Here is a 23,034-nt window from a genome sequence, read left to right on the forward strand (position 1 = left end):
CAAGCAGTAGTGTAGGGGTATGCAGTTATAAAGTACATAGAGAGAGCAAGAGGAACTCGAATATTTCAAGGTGCAGTTAAGTGTGGTTTGTATATAAATTAGTCTTTTGTTATAAGCATTTATGTGCTGAAATGTGAATTGCTTTACAGCTAAAATAACTCCAGAATTTATATTTAACTCATTTACTTGTTTGCATTCCTGGAAATATCAGGTGAGTAATTATTAGTTTGCATTTTCTAAGGCTTAAAGCAATAATGGTGGACCCTCAGGGGTCCATGAAGCATAGCCACTAGAAATCACAACCCACCATTTTCAAATTTATACTGTTCATTATTATCGAGTTATTGTTACAGTTATTAGCCTTTTTGACTCGTCACTCAAATCAAATCCTCAAAACCTTAAAATAAGACAAGCTATAAAACCGACCTCTTAGTGGAACAATCAAAAGGCAAATTATTACAGTATCCAATAATAAAAAGCCACATTATTTCAGTACACATTTAAATAAGGTTTGTATGGTCCTAAAACTGGACTGAGGAGGGGTGTTGAATGAAACGGGTTTAAAGCTTGAAGAGCTACTTCCATTAGTCTGACCATACCTGACCCCTTCCAGAAACTTTCTTCAGATCCAGCTTTCCTAGTGTCCTTCAGCCAGCACAAATCCAGTCACGCATTCCAAAATATCCAGCTAATTTCCTAGAGGATCCCCACTGATGCAGCTCATCACTGGCCAACATTAATACGTCTTAGGTTTTGATTTTTCAAAGACTTCATCAGATCCAGGATTATTTGTCATCCAGCTCCATGCTGTGACCAGTTTTGGCAGCTTTCTACGAGATCTGCATTGTAATCCAGTGAGCATTGCCAGACAAGTTTAAGGGAATTATTTATTCCTGGAGGAAGTGATGGCACCGCTTTGGGGGGGAGCAGGTATCCAGGGGCTTGAGTGGGATTAGAACTTGTCTTCTGTCCAAAAAAGGCATGCCTTCCCTTCATTGGGTAAACTAGATTCCAGTTTTCTTGGCAGCTGAAGAAAGTGCGTGCTAACCCCCGTGAGCTGCACAGTAGGGAAAGTTTTACTTTTTTCTCTGCTCTCAAAACAGAACAGAGCCCAGATTTAGCTGTTTGATTTGCCAAAAGGTGGAGATCACAGCCATTACCATATAGATGAGTCACAGAGTCATCCTTTTTCATTTAGCAGACAGTGTAGAGAGAGAGAGACCGAGAGAGAGAGAGAGAGAGAGAGAGAGAGAGAGAGAGACACGCACCAGGCCACTGCTAGCCTGTCTCTATGTGAGTGACGGCTGTAGCTGAAGGGAAATCAATAGGCAGGGGTTTGTAATTCTGCCTTACAGAGCACAGTTGTCACCAGAAACACACCCAATCAGTCCAGTGTCATCCCATTGCTATGTGCACTTATTTTCTGATTCAATCTCGGCGTCGCTGATATATAAGTACAAGATGTAAACGCCTGCTGCATCCAGATTTTCTGTTATTTAAATAAGATGTCTTGGAAGTAGAAGAAAAGGGGAATTGCCACAGAAATACACCAGAAATGCAATTTACAGTGTGAATACAATTTGAAAGTGGATTAGTGAAGTATTATATAATGTTGAATTGATGTTGATGTGTTCACACATGATCCATGGCAGTAAATTGCAAGGCAGGAGAGCGTACCTTGTCTCTCCAGATTGAACACGTTGCAAATGACGTTTTTTTTTTGAGAGGCTGCCATCTGGTGTGGCGTGTGGAGTCGCCTGTGGAGCTGACTGCCTCCGAGTCCTCCGGGTTCAGTTTGCAGGCATGTCTGGTTTTGGCGCCATCATTGCGTAAAATTGGCCCGTGTACACAGCCAAGCAGATGTTGTCATTTTCCACCGTGGCCCATAAAGAAAGGTGTGGCATGGCAAGCGTGATTTGCTCCCTCATAGAATGGTCATTATGTGTGAATGAGGCCGGGCTGTCAGTAAGATTATCAGTGACAGTCTGGTCAATCTGTTGGTTCCCTTGGCTACCTTCTTTTAAGAAAAGTATTATCGAAATCACAGTGGAGGCATTCCGTTGTTTTCTATCACAGGCAAAATGGACGGCTTGTTCCCAGACGACAGCTTCATAGACATGGGCGAGATAGATGTGGGGCGTAAGGTCACACAGCAGATACCGCCCGGGATCTTCTGGAGGTCTCAGGTCTTCATCGACCACCCCATGTACCTCAAGTTCAATGTGTCCCTTAGTAAAGATGCCTTGGTAGGGATCTATGGAAGAAGAGGCCTTCCTCCTTCACACACACAGGTGGGTTGTTCAAACAATTCATTTATAATCCCTTTTGGTTCATTGAGCGGATTAGCACGAATCCCTTCTGTCTGAGAATGCTAAGTTTGTATAAATGTCAGACTTTTTTGTCTTTCTAATGAGCGTGGAAATCAATGCTTGTTTAATGTACAATTGCTTACTGCTCAAAGGTTACACTCATAGCATTCATGCACTGGATGTATGTACAGTTTTTTTTTTTTTTATTTTGCGGCGTAGGCTACAATCCACACACAAAGACTGTGAAATCAAACAGATACCCAATTTTGGTATCGAACGCCAAGCATGTGGACCTTGCATTATCGATTTGTATCAGTGTTGTTTCAGTGTTATTATATTACTGGATATTACTTTAAGGCCTAAATTGATTTTTTTTTAAAACATTTGGTAAAGGGGAATATATACACAACTTCCGTTTCACTTGTGTGTTTGGTAATCAGTAGTGAATAAGAACAATAAGGTAATAGCGTCTGATTTTTGTTAGCCGTCTATTCAGGGCCATTTCCCCCGTTACAACCGTGTTTCCTTTTACAGACGTCTGCAGAGTAAAGAGCAGGCCGCAAACCTCCTCATGAGCACATGTCTCACTGAGACTGTCACATAAGCAGCAGTCCATTTTGTGTCAGTCATTGTTGGCTCCACAGTATTTGTGTGTGTGTGTTTAAGGGGAGTTGTGTGTCATCCTTATACTTGTCTGAGGTCTCCTTGTCTCTGTCTTTCTCCAGTTCGACTTTGTGGAGCTTTTGGATGGAAGACGGCTCCTGGCTCAGGGGGTTCAAAGCCTGGACGGGCCGCCGGCTCTGACTCAGTCACGAAGCCTAGTGCCCCTTGGCAGCCATGACACCGGTTTCATCCAGTACATGGACTCAGGCATCTGGCACCTGGCAGTGTATAATGATGGCAAGGAGACGGAGCAGGTGTCTTTCCTTACTACGGCTATAGGTGAGCAACCCGAGAATGTTTGGAGGATCGTTTGGCATATGCAGTAGCTAGTAGGAATGTGGGAAATGTGCTCCTAAAACAGAAATCCTACCTGCTTTGTGATTGAGTACATGATATCACAGTTGAACTTCTCCATGTGATCTTTTGTGTCAGCTTTGAATATGATAAAGGCTAGCTCAGATAATTCAAGCTAGTATGGCTAAAATAAACAAAAGCTAAAGTTCTCTAGTCAGCCTGATGTCTATGTCTCCTGCCAGGATCATTACATTTATCTTTATTGATTTGGTGGATTTTTTTTTTTATTCAATGCTGCATACATTTGAGAAGGAACCAGTCCAAGTTGAGAGTTGAGAGAATGTCTTTCCTCAGTGGTTTCCTGTCACTCCTTGGATATGTACTATTAGTATTTCTTACAGTACAATATTATAACATAAAATCTTTTGATTTTCTTTTGTATCATGTGGTGTTATTGGAGCAGTTTGACTAACTCTGTTTTACTACAGAGAACCCGGTTGCTATGCCTGTGTTAAAATGTTAATCACAGAATTAATAACAGCAAAATCATCATTTCATTTTAGCCAAAATCGTGCAGCCCCAGAGCCTTTCTGTATAGACTGATACACTGAGTAGTTCCTCTTGTAAGAGATGCACTGATGACAAGAGACAGTTCAAGCTTTTAAATCTGATGTGGATGAGACTCATTAGCTCACACATTCATTTGATGGTCACGATTTCCAGCTCACTCCATTTCTTCATTCACAGCAAGCAAAGACACTTTCCCATTCAAGTCCTCAAATATTAAAATTCCCCCCTTAGATAGAGCAGTGAGAGAAATTTACAGGAGCACCCCACTACTTATTAAACCGACCTGCTGCTCTTCAGCTCTGATCAGCATGATCTCAAGCAGACCGAGCCTCTACACAGCAATCAAGGTGGATAACAAAGACAGCGAGCTCCACATCACCCTGCTTCTCCTTCAAATGCCAGTTCCTGAGGCTTCCATTAGCATTCAAGTGTCTTCACCAAGGCTGCTTTTGCTTTTTTTTGTGTAACCCATTTGAATACAATGCTGCCCGGATTCAAAGCGTCTGATTGCTCAGCCCCTTACCTGCCCCCTGCCTGTGCCATTATTGCTCGTTATAACTTCTAGTTTGCATTCACATTTTGCTGCTGAAAGAATAAAGCTCTCTTTTTAATACTCCATTTGGTGTTCTTGCACGCCACAGCGACCATGCAGTCCAGCTGCCGACATCTGGCCTCCTCCGGTGTAGGCTGTTTGTTCATTTTGTCCTCCTTCTTGTGTTCGCTAAAAGCGTCTTTGATTGGCATGAGCAGAGAGGTAGGGCGGGGGGAGCGTGAGGTGTCGGCTTTCTTGAAGGTGGCAGCTGGGAGCTGTTCTCACATGCTCTTTAATTAAAAGCTCCTGAGCCATGGTCCATCTGTGACAGGCGAGGGGTGGTGCTGTGGGGTGAGTAAAGGGAGGAGCAAAGCAGATCGATGGAAGAAGCATGTCCTTAGTTGAAAAGGCACAGCAGCCGTGACCCACCCGGAGACAGACATCAGCACGGTCTCACACCGGCCGCAGATATTTGATACTGTGAGGAGGGTTGAGCTGAGGATGGTGGAAGGGGGAGGAGGGTTTTTTTGAGTGGAATGCTCTCTGCTCCCGGGAGGGAAGACGTCTAAGGGGAGGGCATCTGATAAACCACCTGAGGTCTTAGGTGCAATCTCGATGGACTGGAGAGAAGATATAGAGCAGGGCGTACTGGCTAGGATTCGATTTGAAGTCAAAGTTGATCAAGATTTTTTTTTGAGAGAGAGAGAGAGAGAGAGTGAGTGCTAGAGAGAGAAGTAGTGATAAAGTGGGTCAGCTGATGATGTCCTTCAGAACGAAACTCGCTGTTCTATTTTTTTTTTTTTTTTTAAGTAGCAAAGGGCTTAGATGACTCTCAAGCATTTCAGGATTAGAAGGTCTTTCACTTTTACTAATTTAGGAGATGGTCCTGTTGAAGTCATGATGAAGTCATGAAGGAGATGATTTTGAAGTCATAACCTAAATGTATACGAATGATGGCATTAAGACGATGAGCTTTTTGGTAGATGTAATTAGACATCCTTTTATTATTTGAAGATTTCAACAGCAGATACTTATATAATTACTTTTTGTTTCCTAAATGCAGTAGTGCTTCATGTACAATAGCGTAGCTTCTGCGATTCTGTGTATCACTCCAGAATAAAAATAAATGAACTTTACTGCTGGAACAGCTCATATTCTGCATTCATAAATAGTTATTTCTACACTCATCTACACTGGTTTATCAAAATAACTGAAGGAGCTCATTTCTCTCTCTTTCTTTTTCATTCTCATTGCTCTTCATTTATTACCAGCCTGAGATGCTCGATCCTTTTCACTTTTCCCTAGAACACACTTTCATTTGTCTGTCCTTGGGCTGTGTTTTCTCACACACATTTACCCTGAAGAAATAAAGTGTTCAGTTCCTCAAAACAGTCTATCCAAATCCAAGCCCATCCATTGTTAAAGGCTAGAACATGACGTGTTAAGGTCATGCATGTAATATGTTGTTCATGGATCTGCAATTCATGGTTTAGTCGATAAATTAAGACATTTAGGTCACTTTGTCAGACTTAGACACTGGTTACGAGCCTTGTATACTACGACCTCACTGAATGTCCACGTCTGCATGTGTATGCACTTCAGGTTGGTTCTGTTGGTTTTATTTCAATGATACATCCAGAATCCAGCAGAATCCAGCACTGGGTTTAACAGTAGTGGCTTGCAATTTTTCAGTACCAACCTGTGATCTGTATTTTGCAGTGTCCGTCCAATTACTGCTTCCTAAAAAGTGAAATAACATGTTAAGTCAGGGAGCCGGAGAACTATTCAGGAGAAGAGCATACTTATTGATTCTGAATAAAACATGAAGGCATTGCATTGTTTCAGATCAGAGGTTTAAGGAGATGAACTTCGCTGGGTGGGTAAGTGGAGTATGCGATACATGATTGCATAAAAGTACGCATCTCTCTTGATGCAACTTGGCATTGGCAGATTGGCACCCAAAGCCTTCCCTCCAGCACCTTTCTACTGAATACAGAGTGAGACGAGACTCGCCTGAGGAGTCAAATGTGCATAATTGTATTTCTTGGATACATTTCAAATGGCAAGTCTGCGAAGCTTCACATCTCTGTATGCATCTTATTACACACTCGCAAACACTAAACTCCCTTGGTGCCACAGGTCTCTGAAAAACAGCCAGTGCCTTCTAGTGAGAACTCGGTCATGGAGACCATCAAGCACTCAAACACCAAAGTTTTTGATGGGACACACCAAGGGATTGGCAACCTTATCACCTCTTCTTCTTGCATCATTCCACTGAAACTGTGGCTGAAGAATGCACAAAATGCATGCCTTTAACTCACTTTGGAGTTGTCTGCTTTCTCTTTTCTTCAGTCACAGCTCTTTATCTTCTTCTGTTGCATCCTTCCTGGTGATTGACTCTCCTGAGGAAGGACAGAAGACTCTGTGAGGAGGTTCACGTATGCCCTCCTTTGTTCCGTAAAAAAGCCGTGGTTCAGGTCAATTATGGCTCAAGGAGTGCCAGCAGCCCCGGGGGTTTGGAGAGAGGACATATTATTCCTTGCCATTTTGTGTTTAATTCACTGCCTAGTCTGATTTTGAATTCCAGCCACTGCTGGAATTGTGAAGTGCTCTGCTCGGTAGAACACTAATGCAATGTGGAGAACATATAGAATAACCTCCAGATCACAGGGGATATGTGCTGATGGCAATTTGTGCATGAATAGTTTTGTGTGTGTGTGTGTGTGTGTTTTGTTCACCACAAAACATTGCTAGTGTTTATGTTAAACTCATTTTTTTTCCAGCAGGCTTTTACTCCATCCCAGACCTTACAAACATTACAGGCACTTGTATTCTTCTTTTTTTGGACAGATGGACAACAGTTTTTAACTATAATTGTAACCAAAACATTAGATAGAAGTGAAAATGAACAAATGTGACAGCATGAATATTGCACTCAAGGACCAGCCTTTTCAACATGCTTATTATGGCCTTTATTCTTTAATAATAAACGCTATTATGTTCTTGTCAGGTTAACATGCAATTTATGTTTCCTTCAATTTTCCTTCCTACTATTGCATGGGAAAACCAGACGATGAAAGAATTTATAAAATATGTTTATTCTGTGAATTTGAAGTCTTTTATATGTGTAGAAAATGGAAATGAAGTGCAAAAAGAAATTTGATAACTGAAAAAAAAATTGTTAGATTTAAAGCAATTAGACATTTTGTACTATATGTTTTGGCATCAAGAAAAAAAAAATCATATTAATGATTTTTCAGAAATCCCTGGGGGTTTCACACTTCTCTGCATTCTGTACCACATATGTTCCATGTCTTTGGCTTGTATCTGTGTGTATATACAAATATCCATCCTCTATGTTGATTAAAATAAATTAACTTTCAACCATCTTAACTTTAAAGGGCAGTTTTGCTACAAGTTTCCTCAGGAGAATGAAAACTACATCAAATTTGTTTGAGTTTGTTGGAGAAGAATCAGCTTTAGATTGAGGATAAACTATATATAGAAAAAAGAAAATAGGAAAAGCCTTTCTGCAGACAGAAATGTATTTATAAAAAGATTATTGATGGATGCTGTGAGCTGCTCTGACAGACAGTGTTGTGTGTGATTTGGTTTTAGACTCGATAGATGACTGTCCCAGTAACTGTTTTGGTAATGGAGACTGCATCGCTGGAACCTGCCACTGTTTCCTGGGCTTCAGAGGACCAGACTGCAGCAGAGGTAAGAAATCTGTCTGTCTCTGTCTGTCTCGCTGTCACTCTCCATCCCTCTCTCTCTCTCTCTCTCTCTCTCTCTCTCTCTCCATCTCTCTCACTGTCATTTTCTCTCTCTCTCTCTCTCTCTCTCTCTCATGCTCTCTGTCTGTTTCACTGTTATCTCTCTCTCACCCTCTCACTTTTTCATACTCTCATGCTGTCTGTCTTTCTCACTCTCTCTCACTCCATCTCTCTCACTGTCATTCTCTCTCTCTCTCTCTCTCTCTCTCTCTCTCTCTCTCTGTCTCGCTGTCATTATCTCTCTCTCATGCCCTTATGCTCTGTCTCCCTCACTCTGTCATTCTCTCTTTTTTTTTTGCCTCTACTTCTCACTTTTCTGCTCACTTACCTGCAAGCTCTCAGCTTGTATCTGTTCTTTTGTCTGTGACTTGTTAAATATTTGCGGGACCCACCTCCAGTAACCTTTCTTTAAAAAAATTAAAGCGCTGTCTAGATTTTCCCAGCACTTTAAAAGGTGTTATAGTACCTTTTATTATAGAGAGATAATGTTTCTATTTTCAGCATCAAATAGTCTCCAATGTGATAAACAGAGGTTTACTTGTACAAGCTGGTATAGTTTTTTGCTCTTTAGAATATACTAGAAAGCTGGCTTTAAAAATCCTTGATAAGGATTGAAGAATATTAATCCATTAAACTTTAATATTCTGATTTTAAACGATATCGCTGAGTCTGAAAAATGATTTTGTGCTCTGTAGTCAGTAGCAGCAATGAGATTGGACCTGTATTAAATCAAATGTATTTGTGTTTGTTCTGCTCACAGCATCCTGTCCAGTTCTTTGCAGTGGAAATGGTCAGTACCTGAAAGGCCGCTGCATGTGCCACAGTGGTTGGAAGGGGCCGGAGTGTGACGTTCCCACCAACCAGTGCGTCGACGTGACCTGCAGCGGACATGGGACGTGTATAGTGGGGACTTGCATTTGCAATCCAGGCTACAAAGGAGAGAACTGCGAGGAAGGTATAAGCATCTTGACAATCAGTGGGAGCTCAAAATTTCCTTTCTTTCTTGCGCCAAAAACACTTGTAAGAAGACCAGGTTGATCGTAGGACCAAGCTGAAAAAGGATTTCAAAAGTGAATTGCCATCGAAGGTGTCATTTAGTTTGATGTCATTCACTTGTTAGTTCTTGGAAGAATTCACCCCCTTACAGCACCCAGCGTGAGGCTTACCTGATTGCAGCAACCTGCCGAGCAACACACAAGTGTTTCTCTCTTTCCGCTAGTCAAATGCAACATTTGTCGAGTGCTAAGCACACAGCAATAATTTAGAGAAAGCCTCTGGCCTCCGGTAAGCTTATGGAGCTTTTTCAGGACCGGCCCGCACCCTGTTCCTGAATATTTTAGTCCCCACAGTTTTTGGAGTCAAGCCCAGTAGTGATCATTTTCTGATAAGCTGGTGAAGCTTCTCTGGCCTCATTTCTCTTTCATATATTATGGATGTTTTGGAGAGCTTTATGACAATCCATTAAGCAGCAAAACAATCCCTTTTCTTCTGTGAAATCCAATAAGTTTTGCACACAGGCAAATTGTGACTTTAATCTTTGAATGGTGTCCCAGTGGCCCGGCAGAGAGGCCCAGAGCACGGCGCTGAGAGATAAGATTGAGCTTGCCCATTGTGTTTGGCACCATTTGACGGCTCTCATTTTAAGATGAAAAATAGAGCAGTTGATTTTGATAAATGCGGGGTTTGACACCTCTGATCCCCACCGCACATTCTATTTTGGGTTGCACAGTCTGCAGGCAGAGGGAGAGAATAGAGCTTCTGGCCCTTTAAGAGTCCTACCTTTCTTTCCTGCGACCTTCAGGCAGCGATGATTAATTGCCAGGAGAGTAGCTCCTGTCAGTTAGCCTATGATCTCAGCCTTGTGCCCAAGCCATCTGCTAAGAGGCCAAAGCTCCAGTTTGTCTATAAAGGCCTTCCGCGTCCTTTTATGTTGTGAAAGAGTGATGCCGCCATGCTGCAGGCCTCTCCTCCGGCCCCCTATGGCTTCCCCTACATTGTACATTCTCCATCTGTGAGATCTCATTTCTTGTTGTTGTTATCATTTTCTAATTGAGTTTTTTTTTCTCTCATGGTTCTTGTCCCCTCGTTAACCGAGGCCACATTCGCCAGCTTTCTCGAGGTCTCTTGTATTCATTAAACAACCATTAGCCATCATTAGTATGCGACTGAACAGACTTTCTGTGTTTTTTTTTTGTTGTTTTTTTTTCCCAGAGGTTGAGGAATGGATGGATCAAGCGTCACAAGTCAGTCAGGGGAATATAGTCAAATAAAGAGCAGCAAATGTGTGAGGAAAAAAGTGTGGTTTTCTTTTTTTTGCCCACCAGGCCTGAGCCATGCGACAGACACCTTGTTTGCATTCCATACTGCTTTTGGCTTTCTGGGTTCAGCTGTGTGCAAGAGGGGGAGCATGTCCAGTGCCGCTTTTCAATTTATCCCAGCATGCATTGGCTACAGCCTCCCTCCTTGGCAATGGGAGGAAATCTCATTACCGAGAGAGAGAGAGAGAGAGAGAGAGAGATACTCCACCTGGTGGCATGAGGGATGTCTATGGAGGTGGCTGTTTTATTTGCCAGTTTTAAAATTTCTTTCCTGTCCAGATGCAAGAAATATTTGCTGGGAATATGGAGAGGTCCTTATACAAGTGGTTCCCAGAGGACAATCTTGGAAAATCTACCAAGAACATTATTGCAAAAGCATAGAAAATGTAATTTTAAGAATTGAACTCATATTTGTCAAAGACAAATACTAACTGCAGCTCTCTTTTTTTCTACTTTTGAGCTTTCTCCACATGTCTCTTTGTTCCTGTTCTATACTGAGAAGTGTGTTTATTTTAGCTCAGGCAGCCCTTTTCTGACTCAAATCGTTGTTTATTATTCTTCACAGTGGACTGCCTGGACCCCACATGCTCAGGCCGTGGTGTGTGTGTGCGTGGCGAGTGCCACTGTTTTGTGGGTTGGGGAGGCTCAGGGTGCGAGAGTCCACGGGCATCCTGCATGGACCAGTGCTCAGGTCACGGAGCCTTCCTGGCAGAGACGGGAACCTGCAACTGTGATCCCAACTGGACCGGGCACGACTGCTCAACAGGTCAGTACTGTTACAAATGAGGGGAAAAAACCTCAGCCTACTTCATTCATCTGAAACAGTGGAAGGCAATGTTAATCAAACCTGCGGACCAGACTGTTGATGACAGTTAACTCCTGTGATCCTTTAGAAATCAAGCCAGTTTCTGAAGCAATGTTTACACTTCCCACACCATGTTTCAAAAAGAATATTGGACATTTTGCACATCTTGGTCTTTACTCTGAAACTGTTAGAAGGAAAAAACCACATGATGCAGCACAGCGAGTTTAAATTGCAAGTGTTACTAAAAGCAAAAAATGGTATAGAGCCAAACGTTATATTCCCAACAATCCCAATGTCATGATTGTACTTATATTTAATGATATATCAATGTGATCATGTATCTGACCGTATGTGTAATGTAAACATGTAAACCAGGATAAACGCTATCTAGATGTGAGAGATTTATTATGGATTACTGTGGTTAAAAGCCTATATCAAAAGTCAAAGAGGCTTTATTGTCACTTCAACCATATATAGCTGATGCAGTACACAGTGAAGTGAAACAACGTTCCTTCTAGAACAAAGGTGCTACACACAAAGACAAGTACAGTGATGCAGACAAACATAGAGCTAAACATAGAGATAAAACTAAACTATACTTAAGGTGCAAGAAAAAAAACTAGACATACAACAGGAGTGCACAGTATGACAAGACAAGACAGTGCAGACAAACAACATATAGACCGACTCTGTGCAAAAGAATAGTGTTGACAGTGAGTGCAAATATTAAAGTTAACATGTATATATCCAAAATGTAGTGTGGACATGACTCCAGTTCTTACTAATAATAATTCAAGCAGAATTTGATGTTTTCTTACTTAGATACAACAAAAGATTATCAGCCATGCTGCAGGCTAACGATGACTGGCTCATGCTGTTAAAACTCGTCTTATAAACATCTCTGTGTTGCTCTTCAAGGTGTTTCTAGCAAATACTGGTTTTCATCCGCTGTCCGTGTTTATGTGCACTTACTGTACATGAACTAGCCTTAGTGAAGAGAGAAAAAAACCCAGCAGGCTGTCCTCAATCTTACCCGAGTACCTGTTACCATGGGAGCAGTCACTTCCTCTCTTCCTGGGGGTGTTGGAGCATAATTGCACACTAACAGTAATTTGTCTTGTGGTTCACCATTTGCGTTATTCAGAGAAATCTCAAGAGCAACTTTTAGGCCTGTTATTTTTCAGTTGATTGCTCCTAATTCTGAGCAAATGATTGCTTCTGTGTTCTAAGAAAGGCTTTTTTGCTAAGACCCTCAGATTCATATAGAGAGACACAATTCTTTTGTTTGTTTATTTCGACGGTGCTGGCAATTTTGATGATTTTTGTTGCGTCTTCAGTTAAAATTTAGTTACAGCTCTGTGCTTTGCTAGACTGCTGTAACCTGAACATTTCTCTTACAGGTCCAATAAATTACCAAGTTGTCTACCTGAAATTGGAGTGCAGGATGCTATGTCGAGCCATTTTGTTCTTCATATTGTTATGTTCAGAGTGGTAAAGTGTCTGTCAGTTGTAGGGGAGGCTATAGTAGAATTTGATTCAGTATATATTTGGCTTGCTGCCTCATCCATGTGGTGAAGCTGCTGGAACTGAGTTGGGTTCTGTGCACTCGTCCTCCTGAGACTGCGCCACTTCAGCATCCTTCTGTAGATACTATAGTACGAGTTCCTCTCTGCAAGCAGTACTTACTGCCAGCAAGAGCGTGCAAACTGACTCCACTCTTTCAGAGCTTTGGTCTGCCTACAGACTATAGCCACCAAATTCTGACACCCTTGTTTCTTTATTTTTTTGTAACCTGAAATGATTTTTTCACGTAATTAAAATCTCTGCAATTTAGGCATGAGAACTATTTCATTTTTCCTCAGTTTTTTTTTATTTATTATTATTTAGAAATCCAATTTATTTGGGACCTTGGTTTTTCTCCGCTGGGCTTAAAGAGATGATACCAGCAAAAATCAGTCTTCTTTCCCAAAGTGTCGAAACACAACGATCTGTGACTGTGAATTTCCCCTACTAATGCCAAGCTGACAGTCTGACCTATTAGGTAATCCAGGGGATTTGCTGGAAAATAGGCATTTTAAAGGCTGGCTTCTCAAGCAGAAGGGCTGGTGCCGTAAATTATGACTAGCTTGCAGAGCTCGTGAAGCGCGCCAGAATTAAAATGGCAGAGTGTCTGCTCATGGAGAATGTTTACCTCAGGCCAGAGAACTCAGGCACAAATCCAAATCATCGTACAAAGCCAAAGTGCATTTCACCTGTGTTAGCAGTGAGGAGAGACCTTTAATTATTTAAGTGTCATGAAATCACAAATGTGATGGATGAAAATGCATTTTAGAGAAAAAAAAAGGCATGGTAATCGAAACAAACAGGCAGATATGATGAGCTTGAACGTAGCTCTGGGCTCCTCAGGTTGACGATGTGCAAATACACTAATCCTAGGCGAATTCACAGAGCAAAGTATTAAAAAACATCAACAGAACAGCCCAATAGAAAGTAACAAGGCTGAGTAAAGTCACAGACAATAAACCTGGAGCCAGACTTTGCAGATGGCTCTGTTTATGTGGTTTTTATACAGGTAGGTAAAGTCGCAATGAGTTGCAGATGCGGGATGATCAGACATTCTGGTGACCTTGAATAGGGATAGCTCGAGAGAGTCTTGTGCTTGTTTTTCTGTTCGCATGGCACTAAATCAGAGCAGTGAGAATTATTTCTGGACGAGGTCATTTTTCTTAATTTATAGTTATCTTGTCTCTGTCAGGTACTTGCTTAGGATACGGGATCATGAGAGCAGGAGATATACGCAGTATCAAGATCAGGAATGTATCTATGTAATGTTTCATAAAACTCTACAGGAAGTAGCTGAAAGCATGCTGAAGCAACCATTATAGCTCATACCATTGATTATTTTTAGTATTTCCAAAGCGGTATTAAAAGAACATGACGTAAAACTAACACATAAAACACCAAACACACTCAAAAACACATCATACATTGATTTATGAGAGCATTAAGTAAACATCATTTTTTGAAATAATCCAATGGTTTTCAAATCTCTTAAATAAGCAGGAAGTTAATTCTAATTATGTGCTGCAGAAAATGCAGCTGAAAAACCCTTTTCCTTAATGGTATTACACAACCACCTCTATTAACAGCACTACTCAACCTGTTTGTGATTTTACATTCAAATTCTCCAAGTACTGAAGAAGCAAGTCCATTTAGGATTTTAAAAAAAAAAACTAGATCTGAGAATTTCATTACCTTCTCCCTGCTCAAAACTACCTGACAAAAATACCTGAAAGCTGAAACATTACAAGGACGATGTGGATATGCTAGAGACGTGTTTCCTTTGTGAGAAGCACAGTGCTGTGTTGTTAATGTCTTTATTAGAAAGATGAGGATCTGCATCAGGGAAGATGTCCTCCATTAGTACAGAAACATCTCTCCAAGATTAATAAAATGACTTATTTCTGTGCAGGAGGTACGGCGTGGTAGAAATAGAGAGAGTAAGATGCCGGAAAAACAAGGCAGGAAGAGATGAATGTTTTTCTACAGGAAGGAGCAGTATCCAGCTTCTTATTTGTATTTGCTTTGTGGATGTGGTTGTTAGGCAGCTAGCAGGAAGGCGTCTCCTAGACAACATGGAGCAGCTTTGAATAAATGCTGTTACGACGCCTCTAATTGAAATGTAACATGCACAATTAAGGTCATTTACATAATTTAACAAAGACCTGATCCTTTAAAGAGCTTTTTGGGGTTTTTTTCCCCCTCTTTTACGAATTGATGTCTTAACTTGAAAAACTGAACTTGATTCACAAATGTCTTAAATATATATATATATATATATATATATATATATATATATATATATATATATATATATATACACTCTACTATACTATGCTTATCACTACTGAGGATATAACTGACTCATAAATACATAGCTTTTACCTTATTTCCAGTACCCTGTGGCAAATGGTGTATAACGTTGGCTAATCAGACAGAAATGCTAGGTTAATGCTCCCTGTGTGCGTCAACGCAAGAACTGCATTTTTATTTCTTTTTTTCCCCTATCTTTTTTATTACCACAATCTAATTCACAGTATGACCTCACTTTCAATTGCATAGCAATTTTTCCACCTTTTCTGTCTGAAACCTGGCTGACTAAGAAAAACAACCTTGGCTAAGGAAGGTTATCTAGCAGTACCAGTGAGGTGTTACACTTCTGTATTGCCTCATCTCTGTCGCTTTACCCCACCTGGCTGCCTCGGCGTTTCCTGTGCTCCAGGAGGCAGAGGAGGGCATTTGATTTGTAAACACTCAGATGGCAGTTTTATTTATTTTTTTTTTAATGCAGGTTCTGTTTGAGCGTGTTGAACATTCCCCATCTGGTCCTGCTCTCCTCCACTGACTCGCTGACTCGCCTGCAGTGCAGGCTTTTTTTTTTCCTTTTTTCACTATTGCAATACACTGTCTTGTGTCACTTCAGAAGCAATAGTCAGCTTCCTAGCCTTCATATCATGGCAAAGCAGGGTTTAATAAAGGCTGACGTGTTGCCATTTCCATAGAAAGTCTAAATTGGATTCCACTTTTTCTGTTTTGCCACAAAAGTTCGAGGAGCAGTGGGACAATCTGACCGAGTTCCTGCCTCCCTCCTTCCTTTTGAGGCAAACTTATTAGATTTGTTTTGTCCAAAGGGAATCCTCTCCTCTCTTATGAGGCGCGAGAATTCCTTTTCAAGAGCCATCAAACAAGCTAGTGGAGCATGGCCATCTGATCTCTGACAATAACTTCTGGATTTGTGTTCTATTACCCCCCTCTGTGTCTTTCCTGTCCCCTTCCCTTTCTCCCTCCCTCCCCCTTTCACTCCAACAGAGCTTTGTGCGTCGGACTGTGGAGGCCATGGCATCTGCGTGGCGGGCGGCTGCCGCTGTGAGGAGGGTTGGATGGGTGCCGTGTGCGATCAGAGGGCATGCCACCCGCGCTGCAGCGAACATGGCACCTGCAAGGACGGCAAGTGTGAATGCAGTCCAGGCTGGAACGGAGAGCACTGCACTATCGGTACGGTGAACGGGGTGGGGTCGTGCTGCCGTGTGTTTCTGAATGTGTGTGAATGAGAGAGAGAGAGAGAGAAAGAGAGAGAGACAGAGGGTTGGGTCATGTATGGGGGGGTCGCTAGAAAGGGAGAAGCATGCGTAATTGAATTTGTGTAACTCGGCATAGCATGAAGAGGTTTGCTCAAGGATCTGAAGCTTGACTTCATGCATTTTAATGTGAAAATATGCTAAGGTGTCTTTTCATTTCCACTCATCCTTTGCCTCATCCCTCTTTTTTTTTTTATCCTCCCACATTGCCGTCGCCTTTTGATTTGGTGATGTGAAATACAAACATTTGCATCGTCTCCAGCAGCACAGTCACTGGAAAGACACTCTTTTTTAGTGGGGCGCTTGACTGAGAAAACAAATGAAATGGAAAGCTTTTATTTACTCAGAAAGCTCGCAATTCAAAAAACATCTTTTATACCGAATCTTATATTAACTGTATTTAGAATATGATTAAAAGGGAAAGAAATGTAATCAGCTGAGGACACAACTCTTTCCTTCTCTCTTGAAACTTTTTGTTTTTGCTTTACCTCATGAGGAAGACGTGACTTCAGGAGAGAAACTTTTACTCTACATCTGGCTTCTGTTAAATCCAATACAACCAAAACATTCAGTCATTTCAAGTCTCGTAAAAAAAAAAAAAAAAAAAAAGGACTTGAGACTGTGGGTTTCTCCACATGCAGGATTTATAGAAAGCTTTTTACATGTCTCGAAGCCAGTTTAGATTTAAGGGCTAGTTTCTACCAAACACTGCTAACACTGCTAATTGTTAACACAAACACTGGCAGTTTGCATGATGTCATTCTCATTGTCATCACAGATTTTTTGTCAGACTACAGCGTTGTTTGGTGGAACTGTCCCCCCCCCCCCCCCCCACATATCAACATCCCGCTTTTAGCAATGTCCCACAAGACTAAGCGTAGCTTCCAATTCATCAGAGGAAGTGAATAAAGCATAAAAGTTTTGTGTACAGTTCCACAGTACTATTTACATAATGCTTACTTGAGGGCACATTGATCATCTCTACAGTCAAAAAACTCGAATACTTAACATTCTTGCTTAGATTTAATACGTTATTTTCTCACAAATCCCATCCAGAACTGGTCTTGGAATGATCCATTCACAACTGAACTGAAACAATGGTCAAGTAAATTTAAGGCACCTGTGTTGCCTTTTAGCTAAATAAAGTCCTTGAGGCTTTTAATTCTGCTGGGATGTAAAAATAATAATAATAATAATAATAATATAAAAAACACACATGTTGAATAACGTGTTGTGCCAAGTAACTCATCTTTCCATGGCATAAACGAAGAATTAGTGCATACACGCAATGAAGTATGAGCAGTCAGTTCCACTGGTGAAGTAGGAATCTGGCATATGATACATTTGGAAACTTTCCAATTTTGAATTTAAAGTGTTTTTAATGCTTTTAACTCATCTTCAATAATGCGCTAGAGATAAATCCATAGCACTGACTATAAAAGCAAGCATAACGAAGAGCAATGGCCCTTAGGTTGAAATGCACAATATTTATATGACTATATAAGTGAGAAATAGTAAATGTTAGTGTTTTTCTCTCTTGGCCCTGTCTGGGGTCTGCTCACTTTGTGTTTGCTGAGCGGATTCTCATTGTCCCAGTTGACCTTAAGGATCCTGAATGGGCCAGTGGACTGAGCCGTTCTGGGAGACTGCCTTTCCCAGTGTGCCTGTCTAAACACCATTGTGCCTCGTCCCCTGTCTCATCTGTTTACTCTCTCTATCTCTTTTCTTATTCTGAGAAGTGTCCCTGCCACCTCTGCTCACTAGAAATGGGTGACACAGTTCTTTGCTGCTGTCATTGCGCTTTCCAGACCCTGATTTTTGTCTGTTTGTCAGTCAATGGCCCCAGAAAAGAAATGGGCCATAAACAGAACTCGACAATTCACACAGCGGGGAAGAAAATCAAAATAAGCAGAGCCATGTTTTGACTATATTTAGTTTTAGGCATTCTGAAGTTATCCAAGCCAAAATGGCATCTCGGTGTGCACGGAGAGCTACAAGGTTTTCTCCAGGCTTTGAGTGCAAGTATTCAATGTTTAATATCATCACAATGAAATATTAATATGCCTTTTATACATGCCATGGTGAGATGCATCATTCGCCGAACACAGAGAATCATAGTATTACATAAAGAGCTTAACTATAATAGAAACGCTCAGGGAAAAATCATTCGGTTATTTGTAGCAAATGGGAATCATTTCTGAGACGGAATCAGCCTGTTATACCGTGTAGGATAGACAGAATTTATTTCTTTGTAGCTGTATTTAATATCATAAATGACTATAATTAGGATTTTATATGCATTAGTTTAATATCCGTCGCCTTTTTTTAAAAAAAAATTGATTAATTATATTACACAGTATGTGTCATTTTATATAAACAGACAAGTTTTATTTATATTATTTTTTTTTTATAATTTGATGCTTCCTTGCCATAATAATGCTTATCCATGTCAGAGCTGGGTGGACAGGAACTGCTTCTTAAGAGCTTTATCTCCATCTCTGTCTCTCTCTCTCTCTCTCTCTCTCTCTCCCTCTATCTCTCTCACTGTGTTCTGGATCTTGTGTCTCAGCCTGTGCTATATGTGTGTGTGTATATCTGTGTGTATGTGTGTGTGAGTGTGTGTGTGTTTGTGTGTGTGTGCAGCTCTTAATGCATGCTGTCAGTTCCTGTCACTAAAGGCACGCACACCTGCTCTAGCTCTTGCTGTCCGTGTCTCATTCTGGAAGCAGCACTGTTCAGATCCTCCCCTTACATGTCCTTGTCTTTTATCTCCCAAGCTCACTATCTGGATAAGGTAGTGAAAGGTATGGCATTCCTACTTTCCTTTCTTCCCTCATTTCTCCTGTCCTTCCCTCCATCTCATCCCAATATCCCCTCTTTCATCCAGCAGATGCACAGCTCACGGTTCATTTCAGCATTCAGACAAGCCTCCTATCTCCTCTTCTCGCCCCTCTGCTCCCTCCTTGTGCTCACTCCTCTCTTTTCGTTCTTTTTGTATGTCCATCTTTGTCGGCCTTTTTGTACACCTTGTAGATGGCATCTCAGATCTTTCTCTAACCCTGATGATATAAGAAACAAGTTTGTGAACCCATAGATGGTGGATGAATTTCTGCCAGTCTGCCTGAAGTCGGTGGTTCTCAGCTCATCATTCTCAGCTCATACCACAGGAACTTTTGACCTTTATTGTTAAGTCATGGCCCAAATACTGTAGAATTTTCTAAGATTTCAGATTTATTTTACAAAATGAATAGTGCAGAAACTGGCCATGAACTGATAAAACAAATAAAGCTTCAACAATGGATAAGCAACAGCAACAACAATAATAATAATAATAATAATAATAATAATAATAATAATAATAATCGCTACAGAGTCACCATTTCAATTCTGATCTCAGGTTACTAACTATGTGGAGATGTTGTGTGGGTTTTCAGGTTGTTCCGGTTTCCTCCCACTTCCAAAAAACTTGCCAGTTGGTCAATCGGCTCCTCTAAATTTGCCCCCAAGATGTGAATGCATGTTTAAATGTGTGTGCATAGAGCCCTGTGATGGTCTGACCCCAGGGGTTTTCCTGCCTCACACCCAGTATTCCTGGGATAGGCTCCAGATCCAGCATGACCCTGACCAGGATAAAGTGTTTACTGAAGATGAATTCATGAATGAAATATAGCTGCAGGCAGCGATTATGAGGAACCAAGCACCAGTAGGCATTACAGATATAGTCAAGGGCTAAATATTTGAAATGCCTGAATAACCCAGTATTTGAAAAATGATCCATCCTACATGGACTTAAAGCAGTGAACACTACAGTACTAGGTAAGTGAAGTGTTTCTGTCATCATGTGTGGATCAAGAAGATGAGGTTAAAAATGGATGCATGGACTGCACTTTTGGTTGTTGGTCAGATCTTCTATACAGGAAAGAACACATACTAACAGTTAACTTTTTCTTTTGGTTGTAAAACTATGCATCATGTGGTTGGAGAAACTCCCGAGGAGTTTCATGAACTATTGCCGGACTTATTGATGGGTATGCTACACGGAAAACTATTTTGGTTAAATTTGGTTGTTGTGCATTTTATAGTCTATGCTTACCATCTAAGAAAAAAACTAGAGGTAGAGATAAATAAGGAGAAGATAAAGAGATGAAAAATAACAAAAACGACACAGGTCCAATACTGCGTCCTCATTAAGCTTAATTATTCTGGAGTTCATGACTTATCTGGTCATAATCATCTGCATTAAACTAATGAAAGCCAAGCCTTGTTTTTCCTTCTAACTCTTACACAAGCATATTTTTAATTTTCAATTATTTCCATCACAAAGCACTTTGTGGCCCTATTTTCTGTCCTTAATGTGAACCCTCTAATTTATATATATTTTTTGACACTCAATATCCTCTATATATATATATATATATATATATATATATATATATATATATACAGTATAATCTATTGAATATATGACAGAATCTTTATGTTTCTGGATGGTCTGTGATTTTTATTAGGCTGTTTTAATTTTGACTGACGGCATCAGTGTTTATTGAGGTGTAGCTGTGAAGTTCAAGATGCTGTGAAATGACAAATAAAACTAAGAGTTCATCAGTTTGATTTGCAAGAAGAGCAAACATAAGATCGTTAAGTTCAGAACCACTGATTAAGTCATGCTAATAAATATAGAGTCTTATTTAACCACTGCACGCTTTTGACACTGCTGTGTCTGTCTTTGTTAAGCAAACACACCTAATGCAGAACTTCAGCATGTACAAATTTTGTCTAAAACTGTAACATCCTGTGTGAGTGTGAGGAGGTGAGGTGCTGATGAAGCAACATTACAGCATCGCTAATTAAAGAGCGCTCAGCGTAATGGGTGGTAGAACGGAGGTTGAAACTGATGAAGCTACATTACCGTCCTGCTAATTAAAGAGAGCCTGGAGTTGGGAAGGAGATTGAAGTGTCGCTTTTTTCCTACATTCACTCCCTCTCGCTCTCTGTCCCTTTCTGTCTCCAACTAGGTTTCTTTTTCTCTCTTTACTGATCCTTTGTCTTTATTTCTGTCCTCTGTCATTCTTCGTCTTTCTCCAGACCACCTGCATAGCTAGCAGGAGTTGGCCAGGCCATTTTTCAGGCCCGCTTGACTCCAATGGCGCTTCAGTCTGACTAGCTAACACTCCGCAGGGGCTTGTCTCTGAAAGGCCTGCCAATTAAACTGAACCAGTGCCAGCAGTGAGCCGATCTTTATTTATTTATCCCTATAATAAGCTTTCAGAAGTGACTAATCTGCCACCTTCTCTGTGCAGTCTTCATAGAGCTGTTCGTCTTCTGGGATGGCAGAAATGGAAGCTCTCTCAGAGAGAGCTGTCTAAAAGGAGAAGTTTGGCCAAAAATGATATTTACACAATTTTTCTTTCAGCCAAAAACGAATATCTGAGACTTTTTACACTGAAGGTCCAAGTCTAATATTAGATGGAATATTAGACATCATCTAAAAACTGTGTATTTTTTAGACTGGTATGTCGCTACAAACAGGAAAAAAGACAGAGGTTCTTGTTAGATATGTTCACCTCAAATATACAGTGCAGGACTAAAGTAGAACATTTCACACACCAGAAATGTCTTAATTTTACATTTTATTTTTCTCCTGACCCCACGTCTGCGCTCTCAGCTCAAGACACATCAGCTATCTGAAGTGTACTTCTTTAGTTTTACGCATGAGCTAACAAGCAATCGAGGGCTTTTTGGAAGAAGACCTAAAGCAGAAAAAAAACATTATTCGGAGCTTTTCTTTCCATCTGCAGCTGAAGGCTAGCAACAACAAAGCAGCTTATGGAAATATAAACAATATTGTTAGAGGAGGCTCATGAGTCACACTTGTTGCACTCACTAGCTACTTTTAGTCAATAAAGTGACCGTGAACCACCTTTTTTTTTTTTTTTGGATTCCTTTACGAAAAAAAGGACAACCATGTTTACTAAAATAACTAATAACTTCAAAAGATATGATGCCATCAACTTGTATGTAGTCAAGCGACTAAAACTTGCTCTGAAAAGAAGCATTTTGTTTACAACCTTCCATTGAAGGACATTAGGAAGCTTGTACTATGCTCATATTTTATTACATCCAAAGGTTGAGAGAAGCTGAAAAAACTGAGAATTGAACTTTCAACATTTTGAAGCTTGTGCCCAGAAATGTTCACCAAAGATATACGTCTCACAGGCAGCTGAGACATTGGTGGCATGGACCTCTGCTATTTCTTCTCTAAAACTACAGAAGCAAAAAAAACTTCTGCAGGCAAAAAAGTACAGTTTTTTAAAAAATAAAAACTGTAACACAACAAAATCCGAAAAAATCTGATACGTCTTCTGTAACGAAGTAGATCATCTTTAGAAAGTTATTGTTGTCATATTGGACAAGATGGAAAGCCCAAGCTCCTAATCAGGTTTTTTTCCACACACATTCGGTGCACATCACACTGCGCATCATAACATATAATTCAGAAAGGCCTTCATACGCAGCGCCACCTTATCACAAGAACGACTGCACAAAGCTCATATGATCGCATTCCATGCTTCTCAACATGCAGCCATTTCCTTTTTAAAAAAGCACCAAAGCATCTCATTTTTCTCCTT

At 40.7% G+C, this 23,034-nt stretch overlaps 1 protein-coding gene across 8 annotated transcripts in view; it reads left to right on the top strand.

The window, feature by feature from the left end:
* tenm4 (teneurin transmembrane protein 4) overlaps window positions 1-23,034 on the top strand; it is a 192,408-nt gene that overhangs the window by 108,992 nt on the left and 60,382 nt on the right. For 6 of the 8 annotated variants that reach the window (XM_058413631.1, XM_058413624.1, XM_058413630.1 and 3 more), the window contains 7 exons: window positions 2,077-2,291; window positions 3,035-3,251; window positions 7,987-8,088; window positions 8,905-9,099; window positions 11,028-11,228; window positions 16,137-16,322; window positions 19,183-19,209. In XM_058413631.1, the coding sequence (XP_058269614.1) occupies window positions 2,077-2,291; window positions 3,035-3,251; window positions 7,987-8,088; window positions 8,905-9,099; window positions 11,028-11,228; window positions 16,137-16,322; window positions 19,183-19,209 (1,143 nt within the window). The remainder of the gene's footprint in view (window positions 1-2,076; window positions 2,292-3,034; window positions 3,252-7,986; window positions 8,089-8,904; window positions 9,100-11,027; window positions 11,229-16,136; window positions 16,323-19,182; window positions 19,210-23,034) is intronic. The other 2 variants (XM_058413628.1, XM_058413629.1) reach the window with 1 other exon arrangement.

This window comes from Hemibagrus wyckioides, linkage group LG17 (assembly GCF_019097595.1).
Source record: "Hemibagrus wyckioides isolate EC202008001 linkage group LG17, SWU_Hwy_1.0, whole genome shotgun sequence".
In the NCBI taxonomy this organism is placed as follows: domain Eukaryota; kingdom Metazoa; phylum Chordata; class Actinopteri; order Siluriformes; family Bagridae; genus Hemibagrus; species Hemibagrus wyckioides.